The 14,286-nt window shown below is 40.7% G+C and overlaps 1 protein-coding gene across 1 annotated transcript in view; it reads left to right on the forward strand.

The window, feature by feature from the left end:
* Nucleotides 1-14,286, forward strand: part of LOC125462634 (tRNA selenocysteine 1-associated protein 1) — a 48,629-nt gene that overhangs the window by 10,484 nt on the left and 23,859 nt on the right. Inside the window, exons 2-4 of the mRNA XM_059653773.1 lie at nt 3,448-3,545; nt 5,673-5,772; nt 6,279-6,331. Coding sequence (XP_059509756.1) covers nt 3,448-3,545; nt 5,673-5,772; nt 6,279-6,331 — 251 coding nt within the window. The remainder of the gene's footprint in view (nt 1-3,447; nt 3,546-5,672; nt 5,773-6,278; nt 6,332-14,286) is intronic.

Consider the following 14,286-nt stretch of genomic DNA (forward strand, 5'->3'; position numbering starts at 1 on the left):
TGTTCCTTGTGAAATGATCTAAGCCCTGCCCTACCTGAAGGGTTCTATAAAAATGTATGTTATTGCTGTATCAATATATGTAGTCTATAAATGAATTAATCTGTTTTTACAAGCCTGAGTTTCTACTGGCATGTAGGAAATTTAGGTCATTATGCATGAACTTCTGTCCAAACACCTTTTAAAGTAACACGGTGTGAAGCTGGATGAACACTGAAAAAAGGGTCCCAACCCGAAACGTCAAACTTTCCTGCTCCTCTGATGCTGCTTGGCCTGCTGTGTTCATCTAGCTTCACACCGTATTATCTCAGATTCTCCAGCATCGGTAATTCCTACTATCTCTGTAACCTTTTAAAGTAACTTCCCTTTCATTTGTTGGTTAAATATGCCACATATATTGATTCTTGAAACTTAGAGTCATAGAGTTCTACAGCATAGAGACAGGCCCTTTGGCCCAAATTGGCCCATGCTGACTAAAATGCCCACCCACCGCTAACCCCATTTCCCTGCACTTGGCCCATAATGTTCTAAACCTTTCCTATCTATGTATTCGTCTGAATGCCTTTTAAATGCTGTTAATGTACCCGCCTCAACTACTTCCGCTGTCAGCTCATTCCACATGCATGCTACCCTTTATGTAGAAAAGCTGCCCGTCAGGTTCCCTTGTATTCTTTCCCCTCTTAAAAACTGATGCTGTCTAGTCCTCAGTTCCCTAACTTGGGAAGAAGACTGAGTGCATTCACTCAACCGTGCCTCTTGTGATCTTCTACACTTCTGTAAGATTCCCCCGTCAGTCTCCTACACTCTAAAGAAAGAAGCCGTAGTTTGTCCGACTACTCCCTATAAGTCAGCAACACCCTTGTAAATTTCTTCTGCACTCTTTCCAGTTTATTAACATCCTTCCTATAGCAAAGTGACCAAAATTGAACACAAGTTCAGCCTCACCAGCATCCTGTGCAACAGCAACATGACATCCCAACTTCTATACACAATGCCTTGATTGATGAAGGCCAGTGTTCTAAAAGCTTTCTTCATTGCCCTATCTACCTGTGACTGTACTTTCAGAGAACAATGCATCTGAGCTCCAAGGTCCTTCTGTTGCAGTAAACTCCTTAAGGCCGTACCATTCACAATGAAACTCCTATCTTGATTTGATTTCCCAAAACGCAACCCCTCACGTTTATCTATGTTAAATTCCATTTACCATTTCTGGATCCATTTGCCCAGCTGATCAAGATCCTGCTGCAATTTCTGAGAACCTTACTCATTGTCCATGATACCACCTATTTTGGTACCATCTGCAAACTTACTAATCATGCCCTGTACGTTCTCATCCAGATCATTGATATAGCTAACAAATGGCAATGGGCCCAGCACTGAACCCTGAGGGATACCACTAGTCACAGGCCTCAGTCTGATAAGCATCCTTTGCGCTATTACTCTCAGCTTTCTACCATCAAGCCAATTGTGTATCTGATTGCCAGCACTCCCTGGATTCCATGCTGTTTTACCTTCCTGAGTAGTCTACCATGTGGAACCTTATCAAAGGCCTTGCTGAAATCCATATGGACAACGTCCGCTGCCCTGCCCTCATCAACCTTCCTGGTGACTTCATCAAAGAACTCTGACAAAATTGTGAGGCATGATCTCTCATGCACAAGGCCGTGCTGACTACTCCTCATCAAACCTAGTTTTTCCAAATGCATATATATCTAATCCCTCAGTAACGTACCTACCACAGATGTTAAGCTTACAGGTCTATAATTCCCAGGTTTTTCTTTGGAGCTCTTCTTGAATATGGGCACAACAATCACTGCCCTCCAGTCTTCCAGGACATCAACCGTGGCTAATGATGATGCAAATGTTATCAGCCAGGGCCTCTGCAATTTCTTTAGCTTCTCATAGCGTTCTTGGATATATCTGGTTAAGACCATGATATTTATCCACCTTCATACATCCTAATATTTCCAGCACCACTGTAATATGGACTGACCCAAAATATTACCACTAACTTTGCGAAGTTCCCAAGTCTTCATGTTTTTCTGCACGGTAAACACAGAGGAGAAATATTCATTGATGATGTCGCCCATCTCCTGTGATTCCACACATACATGTCCTTGAGGGGCCCTATTCTCCCTAGTTATTCTTTTTCCTTTAATATACTTAAAGAATCTCTTTGGATTCACCCTAATCTTCTCAGCGAAAATTATCTTATGCCCTGCTTTCGCCCTCCTGATTTCCTTCATCAGTAAACTCCTGTATCCCCTCTCTATCTCCAGGGATTCCCTTGATCCCAGCTGCCTGTACCTGAGCCATGCCTCCTTTCTTCTTGTCATCCTATGTTCTGTATTCCTGCCACCCTTGCCCTTCAGCCTCACAGGAACAGACAGACTTTGAACTCTAGCTATCACACTTTTAAAGGCCTGCCACTGCTAGAGATCCCTTTGCCTACAAACAAACTACTCCAATCAACTACTGCAAGCTCCTGTCTAATTCCATCAAAATTCACCTCGCCCCAGTTTAGAACTTGAACCTGTGGATCCGTTTCATCCTTCTCCATAACTATTTTAAAATCAGTATAATTAAGGTCACTGGTCCCAAAGTGCTCCCCCACTGTCACTTAAACCACCTGTCTTCCCCTTTGTCTCAAGAGTAGGTTGAGTTTTCCCCCTGCCCGCGAAGGACCCTCTATATAGTGCTTGAGGAAATGTCCTTGAGCACATGTAACAAATTCCATCCCATCTGAACCCTTAACACCATGGCAATCCCAGGCTATGTTAGAAAAATTAGAATTCCTGACTATAACATCCCTATTTCTCCTGCAAGTCTCTATAATCTCCCTGCATATTTGTATCTCTAATTCCTGTTGACAATTTGGGGGCCTACAGTATAACCCCAATAACATTGCCATCCCCTTCTCATCTCTTAGCTTCGCCCAAAAAGCCTCACTGGATGATCCCTTAATTACTTCATTTCTGACTACTGCTGCGATACTCCCCTTAACCAAAAATGCAACTCTTCCTCCCCTCTTTTCTCCACCTCAGTCCTGCCTAAAGCATGTGTACCCTGGCACACCAAGCTGTAAGTCCTGTCCCTCTCTTAGCCACATTTCTGTAATGTCTATAATATCTCAGCCCCAAGTACCTATCTGTGCCTTGAGTCCATCAGCCTCACCTGTCAACCCTTTTGCATTGAAATAAATGCAATTTAATCTAACAGGCATTCCTTGCTCCCTGAACTGTTCCAGCCTGACCTGTCTCTTGAACTTGCTATTTCTAATTACTGTATCTGTTCCCTGTCTCGCACTTGCCTCCCTGCTGATAAGGAACCCACCCCCTCTGCCAATCTAGCCAGGTTTTTAAAATGATACTTTAAAGAACTTGTTGCTATACACCTGAAACTCAGGTGGATACAAGGAAATGATTAACTCATTTTTTTTCCCCTTTTTAGTTGGAACAGTATATGGATGAGAATTTTATCAAGCAAGCCTTTACTACTATGGGTGAGCCAACTGTTAATGTGAAAATCATTAGCAACAGAATGACTGGGTAAGAAACATCTATAAAATTTAGTTAATTTTATAGATCTGAATGTCCTGGAGATGTAACATCAGCACAATCACTGTGTTGATGTCTTCACCATCTTTATTAAATAGGAAATGGACTAAAGAACTTTAGTTTGTGTGAAGTTTGGATAGGCTTGTCTTATTTTCTTTGGTTCAGAAGAGGCTGAGAGGACGTCTAATCAATTGGATAAACTTATAAGGGTCTCTATAGAGTGGGAGAAAGGTCTATTCTACCTAATTAAGAAAGTTAGAAATAGGGACTTAGATTTTGGTCAAGATGTTTTATTTCAATGGTTTTTTTTGTTTTCATTCAGTGTTGGTGCTTGAAAATTCACTATGTGAAAGGGTGGTAGAGGGAGAATCCCTCATTATTTAAAGAAATACAAGGAATCAAAAGATGGAAAGTGAGATTGGTCTTTATCAGTCCACACGCATGCAATATAGGTCAGTTTTCCTTGATTTTGTTCTTCCTGTCATGGTTTTGTCTCACAACTTAGACTAAGGAACTGCAAAAGCAAATTTCTTATTTCAGATGTTTTAATGAGCAGTAAGTTTGCTACTGAATTCATCAATTGCTTCAGATATTTGGTGAGTTAAAGTCCCAAAATACTCTCAATGAAGCCCCAATTGATAATTCTAATCTTTCTTCTGTGAAGTCTAAAGAAATTTCAAGGCTGACGCTCCCGATGTTTGCCCATCCTCCTCTACATTTGCATTACCAGGGAAGAAAAGAACAGGGAAAAAGTGGTGACAATCTGCTTTACTCAATTTTCAGTGAGGGGTAGGGTGGTGCTGCAGTTTTGGAGCCCAATTAGCGGTATTGTGGTGGGAGGGGCATTTACAACGTCTCATTTTGTTTATCTGAAATAGTATTTGATGAGTGCTCCCTCAATGAAAGCATCGAGTGAAGCAGGATTTTAAGATGTACCTCTCTCTGTCAACTGTTTGGCAACGCCTGTAAATAATCATGCATCTAGAGGAAACTAAGGTTTTTTGATTGTTGATCTCCATCAGTATCCAGGTGTTTTCTGCCTGAGAAGCTTGCAGAGTTACTTAAATCTCATACTCCTGTAGTCAGAGTAAGTCTCTCCCGTGTGTTACCCTCTACCTTGGTGCTCTAGGATTAGGTTAATAACCTTGCCGTGGACAAGAGTAGCGCTATTGGGTTTGCTACTCCTGTCCAGTGCCTGGAAGGTCTACCCTTTCATTTTCAATGACTGACATATAGGCCACTAGTATGCATGATAAATCTGTAGTACCATATGTTTTGTCACTATTTCTGAGTGTGCTGACTATCTTCAGCAAATTGAGGCTTTGCTAAAACTTAAACATTCTATTGTCAAGGACGTGCTGTGCTGTTAGAGCCTTACGCTGAATGATCCCAAGTTGTTTCTGAAGGAGGAGGTCAAATTACAAACTAAGCCATCTCATATCTCCCCTTTGCAATTCACTGTAGTTGATTGAACTGGAAGGGGTGATATTCCTTTGTAGTTAGGGAATGTGGTGCTGATATGGGTAACTATAAGTACTAAAGAGGAATTATATATAAATAAATAAATGGATCTGAATTCCTCACTGCTGCTCTGTCCCTATTAACAATGAAATGCCTCAGTGCATTTTTATGCTTCAATATGGAATATTGTGTGAACGTTGTTTGACAACATGTGCTTATGATGTCATATGTAGCCATGATCATCCTGGTCGAAACAAAAGCTGAAAATGTTGGAAACATAGCAGGTCAGAAAGTGTCCCTAAGGAAGAAGCATAGTTAATTTTTAAGGCCCGTGACCTATATTGGTCTCGTTTAAGTGTCTGTATTAAAGTATCCTGTCAACACTTATAAGGCATATCACTGAAACACTCATGACACTGAGTTAGCACGTTTGGCTTTGGCAAAATGGTACACTTGTGAAATATTATTTACATGTTTAGCATGGAAAGACTTGCCGTATACTGCAATCAAAACTATTACAGAACATAAAATGAAATGTTTTACGTAGCTCACTCAAAATTCAGCTTTGAAGTATTGCAATTACAGATGTGATTGCATTGTTCTCTGTGGTCTTGTAGTGGTTGGTATTCTGTACACTAATGTCTGGTTTGATTTCAGAACACTTGCAGGATATTGCTTTGTGAAATTAGCTGACCAGCCCACTGCTGATCGTTGTCTTCATAAATTGAATGGGAAGCTTTTGCCAGGTTCAAATCCGGTCAATCTCTTCATTGGACAGTTCTCATTGTCATGTGCTCAGTTGGTAGCTCATGTCTCAACATCAGATATTTGGACTTGTCTAAAACTTAAGCATAAAATCAAGGTTGATACTCCACTGTGGTACTGAGGAGATGCTGCACTGTTGGTGGTGCAATCTTTCCGATGGAGGTCCTATCTTCCCTCTCAGGTGTACATAAAGATTCCATGATACCATTTCAAAGAAGAACAAAGATTATCCCTGGCATCCAAGCCGCCCTATCCCTCAGTCAACATCACTGAAACAGTTTTGATTGATTCTTACCATGTTGTTTGTATGAACTTGCTGTTTGTAATTGGCTGCGGCATTACAACAGTAACAAATCATCAGGATGTCTTAATTGAATGTTAAAATGCTTTGAGGTATCCTGTGATTATTGGAAGGTATATAACTGGATGTTTTTCTTTTTACTGTGCTTTAAAATGGATACTGATACAATCCTAATTTTCTTTGTTTTATATGTACAGCCAAAGAAATTCAAGTTGAATTATGCAGCCTATGGAAAAAAAACAGATGTAGGGTATGTATTTTTGTCCATTTTAAATCTTTTCCCCCCTCCATGTTCTATTATTTTCCATTCATGCAAAGTTTCATTGGGTGTAAGAGGAGAATTGTCGGAAACAGCATCCTTTTAATGAGAAAAATCGATTGTAACCAAGGAATCAAGGAAATTCTAATTCCATTAATCATAAAATGACAAAACTTTCAAATTTGAAAGCACTCTAAAACATTCTAAACTATAGCCTGTACTGTTTCTAAACTGCAGACTAGAAATTTATAGAAGTGGTTTATAATTTACGTTTTGCAAACTGGTCTGATATAGACTAACATTACCCAATATTTGCTATATGCCACATATGATGTAGTATTGCACATAATGCAATGATATGAAACAAATTCTGCGGTGGGTTAGAACATACTTGTCCTGTTGTTTTGGCTGTGAGTGGCATTGAAGTTGTGATGCTCTCTCAGCATTTTAGTTGTACAGGAGTGGGATGTAAACTAAATCTGTCATATATAAATGGCATAAATTAAGGCTGCGTTTTATATAGGTGGAAGCACTGACTGGATACTTGTTCACATAAAGATATACTTGGGTGTTTGGCCTGACTTCCTGCTTCTTTTCTGTGGTTACATCCAATACAGGGCCTCCCTGAAGAAGGTGGGTGTCTACTGATGCATTTGAGGCCTTCCTTGACTGATGGATGCTGGGGGAGGGTGGGGCTGGAGTGCATCATTGATACCAGGAATTATGTTTTGACTTAATCTTAAAATGTTTGTATAAAGTTTTTGTTTTTATCACATTCAATTTTATTGCTGTTTCACTCAGGCCACTTAAGTGATTTATTGGTGCCAAAGTGAGGTTTAAAGAGATTATTAATGACATGGGTAGTGGGTTGCAGAGATTAAAGGTAAACATTTGTCATGTCATGCTTTGTGAATAAATCTAAAACTGAGTAAAAATTGATGGTTGATCTCATTCTTTTTCATTTAACACAAAAGACATGCAAGATATTGAACACAAAACAGATTAGTCTTGCATTTTATTCAAAGCATTTTCAAATACAAGTAGCCAGGCTCAGTTGAAATCATGTTTCATTCTCAAGATTTTGTGTTATGAAATTGTATCGCAGGCTTAATGCAAAAAAAAACTAAGTTTTTATCTATAGATAAAATCATTGAAATATGACCTAGAATCATTGAATTGTGACAGAACAGAAGAAAACCATTCACACTGTTGTGCCAATGCTGGCCCCTGGAATGAGCATGTGGCACTCCGCTGCATTTTCCTCGTTACCTTGAAAATTTTGCTTTTCAGATAATTGTCCATTTCCCTTTGAAAGCCTCAACCATACTCTACCATTCACTAGGCCAGTGCATACCAGATCCTAACCACTTACTGCGTGAATATTTTTTCCCTTATGTCACTATTATTTCTTTTGTCAGTTGCCTTAAATCAGTGCCCTCTGGCTCTTGCTCCTTCCACCTGTGGGAACAGTTTTTCCCTAACTACTCTAAGATTATTTGATTATCTACAATGTGGAAACAGGCCCTTTGGCCCAACAAGTCCACACCACCCCTTGAAGCATCCCACCCAGACCCTTCACCCTATAACCCACACACCCTTGAACACTATGGGCAAGTTAGCATGGCCGATCCACCTAGCCTGCGCATCTTTGGACTGTGGGAGGAAACCGGAACACCCGGAGGAAACCCATGCAGACACGGGAGAATGTGCAAACTCCACACAGACAGTTGCCCGAGGCTGGAATTGAACCCGGATCCCTGGTGCTGTGAGGCTGCAGTACTAACCACTGAGCCACCGTGCTGCCCAAATCTGAGCTGATCTCTCATGATTTGTATACCTCAATCAAATCTCTTAAATCCTTGTCTCCAAGGAGAAGATCTGCATTCGTCCAAGTAACTGTCAATTTTCGCCTGAGCTATCATTTCTAACGGCTTCCCCATCAGAAGTTAAATTACTTGACCTGTAGTAACTCACCTTTACAGCCTTTTTTGAACAAAGTTGTAACGTAAAATTCTCCACTTTTCTGGCACCGTCCCGCAGTCTGAGGAAGATTGGAAGTTTGTGACCAGTTCCCTTCCAATTACTATTCTCACCTCCTTTACTATCTTTGGATCTTTCTCATCTGATCTTGGTCCTTTATCAACATTCATTATAGACCGCCTATCTAATACGAGTTCCAAATCAATTTTAAACACTTCAAGTGTTGAACTACCACCTCTTTCAATGTGATCGTTGCAGCAGCATCTTCTTTGAAAAAAATGAAAGAAAAGTGTTAATTTCATACCTTCACCATGTCCTTGCATTCATGGGTAAATTCTCATTATGGTCCCTGACTCTCCCTTCTTACCTACTTTACTACTTATCTGCCTATAGAACACTTCTGGGTTCCATTTTATGTTAGCTGCCTGTCTGTTTGCATACACTGTCTTTGTTTTTCTTATTTTTCAATTTCCCTCTGTACTTTAGCCTGGTTCTCAATTATTTGATCCATCTGGCAACTTTTTGTAAGTACACTTCTGCTTCACCCATATCACTATCTCTTTTGTGACCCAGTGAGCTCTGGCTTTGTTTGCCCAATTTTTCCCTTTATGACAATATACTTTGAGTCTACTTAAACTGTATCTTTAAAGGCTACTCAGTTAGTGTTGCACGTTAATCTTTGGTTTCTATTTATCTGGGCCACATTCACTTTTACCCTATTGAAGTTGACTTACCCCTCGTGAATTTTTCTTATTCCAGATAGCCCGTTGTTCTTTTCAATAGCCAACCCACACCTTATAGTCACAAGCCCTAAATCTTTCTGCAGTGGCATGTGATCAGTTCTGAAGTACCAGTTCTAGCAATGGCTCCCTTCTCTTTGGACTAGTAACACATTACTGCAGAAAATTTTCCTGAACATGCTCCAGAAATTCTTACCTTTCTCTGCCTGTGACTACTGCTACTCTTACAGTCTCTAGATTTGATTCCCTACAGTGTGTAACCAGACACCTTGGCCCAACAAGTCCACACCACCCCTTGGAGCATCCCACCCAGACCTATCCCCCTGTAACCCACGCACCCCTGAACACTATGGGCAATTTAGCGTGGCCGATCCTCCTAGCCTGCATATCTTTGGACTGTGGGAGGAAACCCACGCAGACACTGGGTGAATGTGCAAACTCCGCACAGACAGTTACTTGAGGCTGGAATCGGGTCCCTGGTGCTATGAGGCTGCAGTGCTAACCACTGAGCCACCGTGCTGCTCTGTTCAGATAATTTTTGTCAAAACTGGCAATGTCTATGAACCAGCAGTTTTTTAAGCATGTACAGATTGAGGGAAGGACAGAACAAAATGGAAGATGTGCGATAGTGGAACATAGGTGTGATTGGGTTAACTATGATGATTTTGTTTTTGTTGTATCAGTTTGTTCTCCAGGAGCCAGTGCTCAATGAACATTGTAATATTCAGGGGAGAGACATTTGATTGTTCCAAAATGTTAGTTATATTCATTACTGCCTGAGGCCGAGGATGGGGCTGTTACAAGGTTTCATGAGGTTATTTGAAACAGTTTGGTCACTGAAAAGTAGTTCCTGGGTCACAGACAATTGGAAAAAAAAGACAAATATAGTCAGAGGAAAGGCAAGTTAGCTACATTTGGTTGTTGGTGAAATGTGAACAGTAGTTCAATGGGTCTGCTGTTAAAATTCAAGGACAACAGACAATAAGCATTGGAGTCAAGGCTGTAGAAATTTCCATGGAGCTGTATTGGCTGAGGAGAGGCGATGTGCCACTTATAGTTCGGTGTAATTCTGAAAAAAGATGAAAGAAACCCACAAGCAATAGATTAGAGCTCAGGAAACAAACATCAGGCATTACTGGCTTGATGAAACTCGCTTTTAATAAAAAATTGGAGTTGTGCCTGTGAGTAAGTGCTGGACTAGAGAATCCAGGATAGCAAGGTGTCAACAAAGGAAAGTGAACTTCCAAAACATGAATAGCCATTGAGGTTGTTCATGACAGTATGGATTTTGAAGGGGTTTCGAGGTCATGTCATCAAAAAAAAGGTCATAGAGTTGTAGAGTGCAGAAACAGAGCCTTTGATCCAACCCGTCAATGTCGACCAGTTGTCTGAAATTGATCTAGTCCCATTTGCCAGCATTTAGTCCATATCCCTCTGAACTGATACTGTTCTTGTACCCATCCAGATGACTTTTAAATGTTGTAATTGTTCCAGCCTCCATCACTTCCTCAGGCAGCTCATTCCATACATACACACCCTCTGCATGAAAGAAATCGCCCCTTAGTTCCCTTTTATGTCTTTGCCCTTTCGCCTTAAACCTATGCTCCCTAGGTTTGGACTCCCCTACTCTGGGGAAAAAGACCTTGTTTATTCACCTTGTCTGTGCCCGTCATGATTTTATAAACTTCTATAAGGACATCCCTCAGCCGCTGACACTCCAGTGAAAATAGCCCCAGTCTATTCAGCCTCTCCCTCCGGCATAAACCCTCCAACCCCAGCAACATTCTTGTTTAACAAAATCTTTCCTACAGCAGGGAGACCAGAATTGAACGCACATTTCCAGAAGCGGCCTAACCAATGTCCTGTGCAGTCGCAATGTTAACAATCCCAATTCTTATACTCAGTGCACTGACCAATAAAAGTAAGCGTACCAAATGCTTTCTTCACTATCCTGTCTACCTGGGACTCTACTTTCAAGGAACTGTGAACCTTAACCCCAAGGTGTCTTTGTTCGACAGCACTCCCTAGGACCTTACCATTAGATTTCTAAATCCTGCCCTGAGTTGCCTTACCAAAATGCAACACCTCACGTTATCTAAACTGAACTCCATCTGCAACTCCTTGGCCCATTGGCTCATCTGATCAAGGTCCCGTTGTACTCTGAGAGATCCTGCTTAATTGTCCACTACACCACCCATATTGATGTCATCTGCAAACTTGCAAATCATACCTCTATTCACATCCAAATCATTTCTATAAATGATGAACAGCCGTGAACCCAGCACCAATTCTTGCGGCATGCCTCTGACCACAGGCCTCCACTGCAAAAGAACCACCTTCCACCGTCACTATCTGTCTCCTATCTTCGAGCCAGTTTTATATCCAATTTGGCAGCTCTCCCTGGATTCCATGTGATCTAACCTTGCTAACCAGTCTACTATGCAGAACCTTGTTGAATCCCTTGCTGAAGTCCATATAGACAACAGTCACCACTCTGCCTTCATCAACAGTCTTTGTCACTTCCTCAAAATTTCAGTTAAGTTAATGAGATATAATTTCCCACACACAGCCATGCTGACTATCTTGAATCAGTCCTTGCCTTATTAAATACATGTAAACCCTCTTCCTCAGAATCCCTTCCAACAACTTACCCACGACTGATGTTAGGCTTAACAGCCTGTAGTTCCCTGGCTTTTCCTCACCACCTAATTAATCGCACCTCATTAGGCATCCTCCAGTCTTCTGGCACCTCACCCATTGCTATCAATGAGATAAATATCTCAGAAGGTGGTCCAGCAATCACTTTCCTAGCTTCCCACAAAGTTCTGGGATAGACCTATCAGGTACCAGGGACTTATCACCTTTTTATGTTTTAAAATGTCAGGCTTCTCTGCTTCTCTGTAATATAGATATTTTTCAAGATATCACCATTTATTTCTCCAAGTTCTTCACCTTCTTTACTATCCACAGTAAATCTAATTCAAATACTCCTTTCATGTCTCACCCGTCTCCTATGATTCCACGTGAAGAGGACCTTGCTGATCTTAAAGGGACCTAATTTTCTCTTTGGATACTCTTTTGTCCTAATGTGTTTGTAGGATCACTTTGGATTCTCCTTTACCCCATTTGCCAAAGCTATCTCATGTCTCCTTTTTGCCCTCCTGATTTCCCTCTTGAATATACTCCTACTGCATTATACTCCTCCAGGGATTCACTCGATCCCAGCTGTTCATACCCGACATATGCCTCCTTTTTCTTGACCAGAGTCTCAATTGCTGCAGTCATCCAGCATTCCTACACCAACTAGCCTTATCTTTCACACCAACCGAATGAAGAATTGTAATCTCTTGTGAGATTTGGTGACCTGCAGAGTTACTAATGTCTAGGTTAGATTGCTAAGAAATCCACAGGACCTCTCTTCATCACATTTGTTATCTGATGTGTTCTGTGGGGTGTTCAATCATATTAGAATATATTATATCTATCTTGACATAGTCTAACCCTTTTCTTCGTTAACAATCTTTGCATGGTTAAGTTTAATTTATAATAGAACATAGAACATAGAACAGTACAGCACAGAACAGGCCCTTCAGCCCACGATGTTGTGCCGACCATTGATCCTCGTGTATGCACCCTCAAATTTCTGTGACCATATGCATGTCCAGTAATCTCTTAAATGACCCCAATGACCTTGCTTCCACAACTGCTGCTGGCAACGCATTCCATGCTCTCACAACTCTCTGCGTAAAGAACCCGCCTCTGACATCCCCTCTATACTTTCCACCAACCAGCTTAAAACTATGACCCCTCATGTTAGCCTTTTCTGCCCTGGGAAATAGTCTCTGGCTATCAACTCTATCTATGCCTCTCATTATCTTGTATACCTCAATTAGGTCCCCTCTCCTCCTCCTTTTCTCCAATGAAAAAAGTCCGAGATCAGTCAACCTCTCTTCATAAGATAAGCCCTCCAGTCCAGGCAGCATCCTGGTAAACCTCCTCTGAACCCTCTCCAAAGCATCCACATCTTTCCTATAATAGGGCGCCCAGAACTGGACGCAGTATTCCAAGTGCGGTCTAACCAAAGTTTTATAGAGCTGCAACAAGATCTCACGACTCTTAAACTCAATCCCCCTGTTAATGAAAGCCAAAACACCATATGCTTTCTTAACAACCCTGTCCACTTGGGTGCACACCAAGATCCCTAAGAAACCTTGCTAAATTGTTTCTAACAATAAACCAGATATGGTCATATAACTATATAATTGTCCTCTCATTATCCTGGTTGAATTTAAAATTTGTGGTCATTGGAGGAATGGGATACAAAAAGAATTGTTGCACCTTTCAAACCTTTGTCTTAACAGTACTTCACAAAATAAAAGCTGTTACATTTCTACATTTATTCCAATTCTAATGAAAGTTCAACTTGAAACACTGACTTTGTTTCTCTCTCCATTGATGCTACATGACCTGCTGAATACTTCCAGCATTTTGTCTATTTAGTTCAGATTTCCAGCAACTTCCTGCATTTTGTCCTTGCTATGTTTTTAAAGTCTAGGTTTTCAAGAATTTTATAAATTTAATGTTTTAAACATGTTATTTCTAGTGCTATATGATGACTTAATGGGAATAGGATAATGTTAATTGTAAACACCATAAGATTATTTCTGAATTTGATTGGATGATTGCATGATACTTTCTGGTTCATGAGTTCTCAAGAAAACAATTGAGGGATTTAATTACTTGATTTTCTGCTTTATACTCATTGCTAATTGATACTTTGCATTATTCTTGATTTATAGAGGAATAGAGTCATACAGCATGGAAACAGACCCTTCAGCCCAACTAGTCCATGCTAACCATGTTCCCAAACTAAACTAGTCCCACTTGCCTGCATTTGGCCCATATCCCTCCAACCCTTCCTATTCATGTACTTATCCAAATATCTTTAAATGTTGCAACTGTACCTGCATATACCAGTTCCTTTGGTAGTCCATTCCACACACAAAACACCCTCCTTGTAAAAAAATTGCCCCTCATTTCCTTATTAAAACTTTATCCTCTCACTTTAAAAATATGCGCCCTAGTCTTGAACTTGCCCACCCTATGGAAAATACCCTTGCTATTCAACTTATCTATGTCTCTCATGATTTTATAAATCTCTACAACCTCAACCACCTACGCTCCAGTTAAAAAATGTCCTAGCCTATCCAGCCTATTTTTATAACT

The sequence above is a fragment of the Stegostoma tigrinum genome, chromosome 2 (assembly GCF_030684315.1).
Source record: "Stegostoma tigrinum isolate sSteTig4 chromosome 2, sSteTig4.hap1, whole genome shotgun sequence".
NCBI classification, from domain to species: domain Eukaryota; kingdom Metazoa; phylum Chordata; class Chondrichthyes; order Orectolobiformes; family Stegostomatidae; genus Stegostoma; species Stegostoma tigrinum.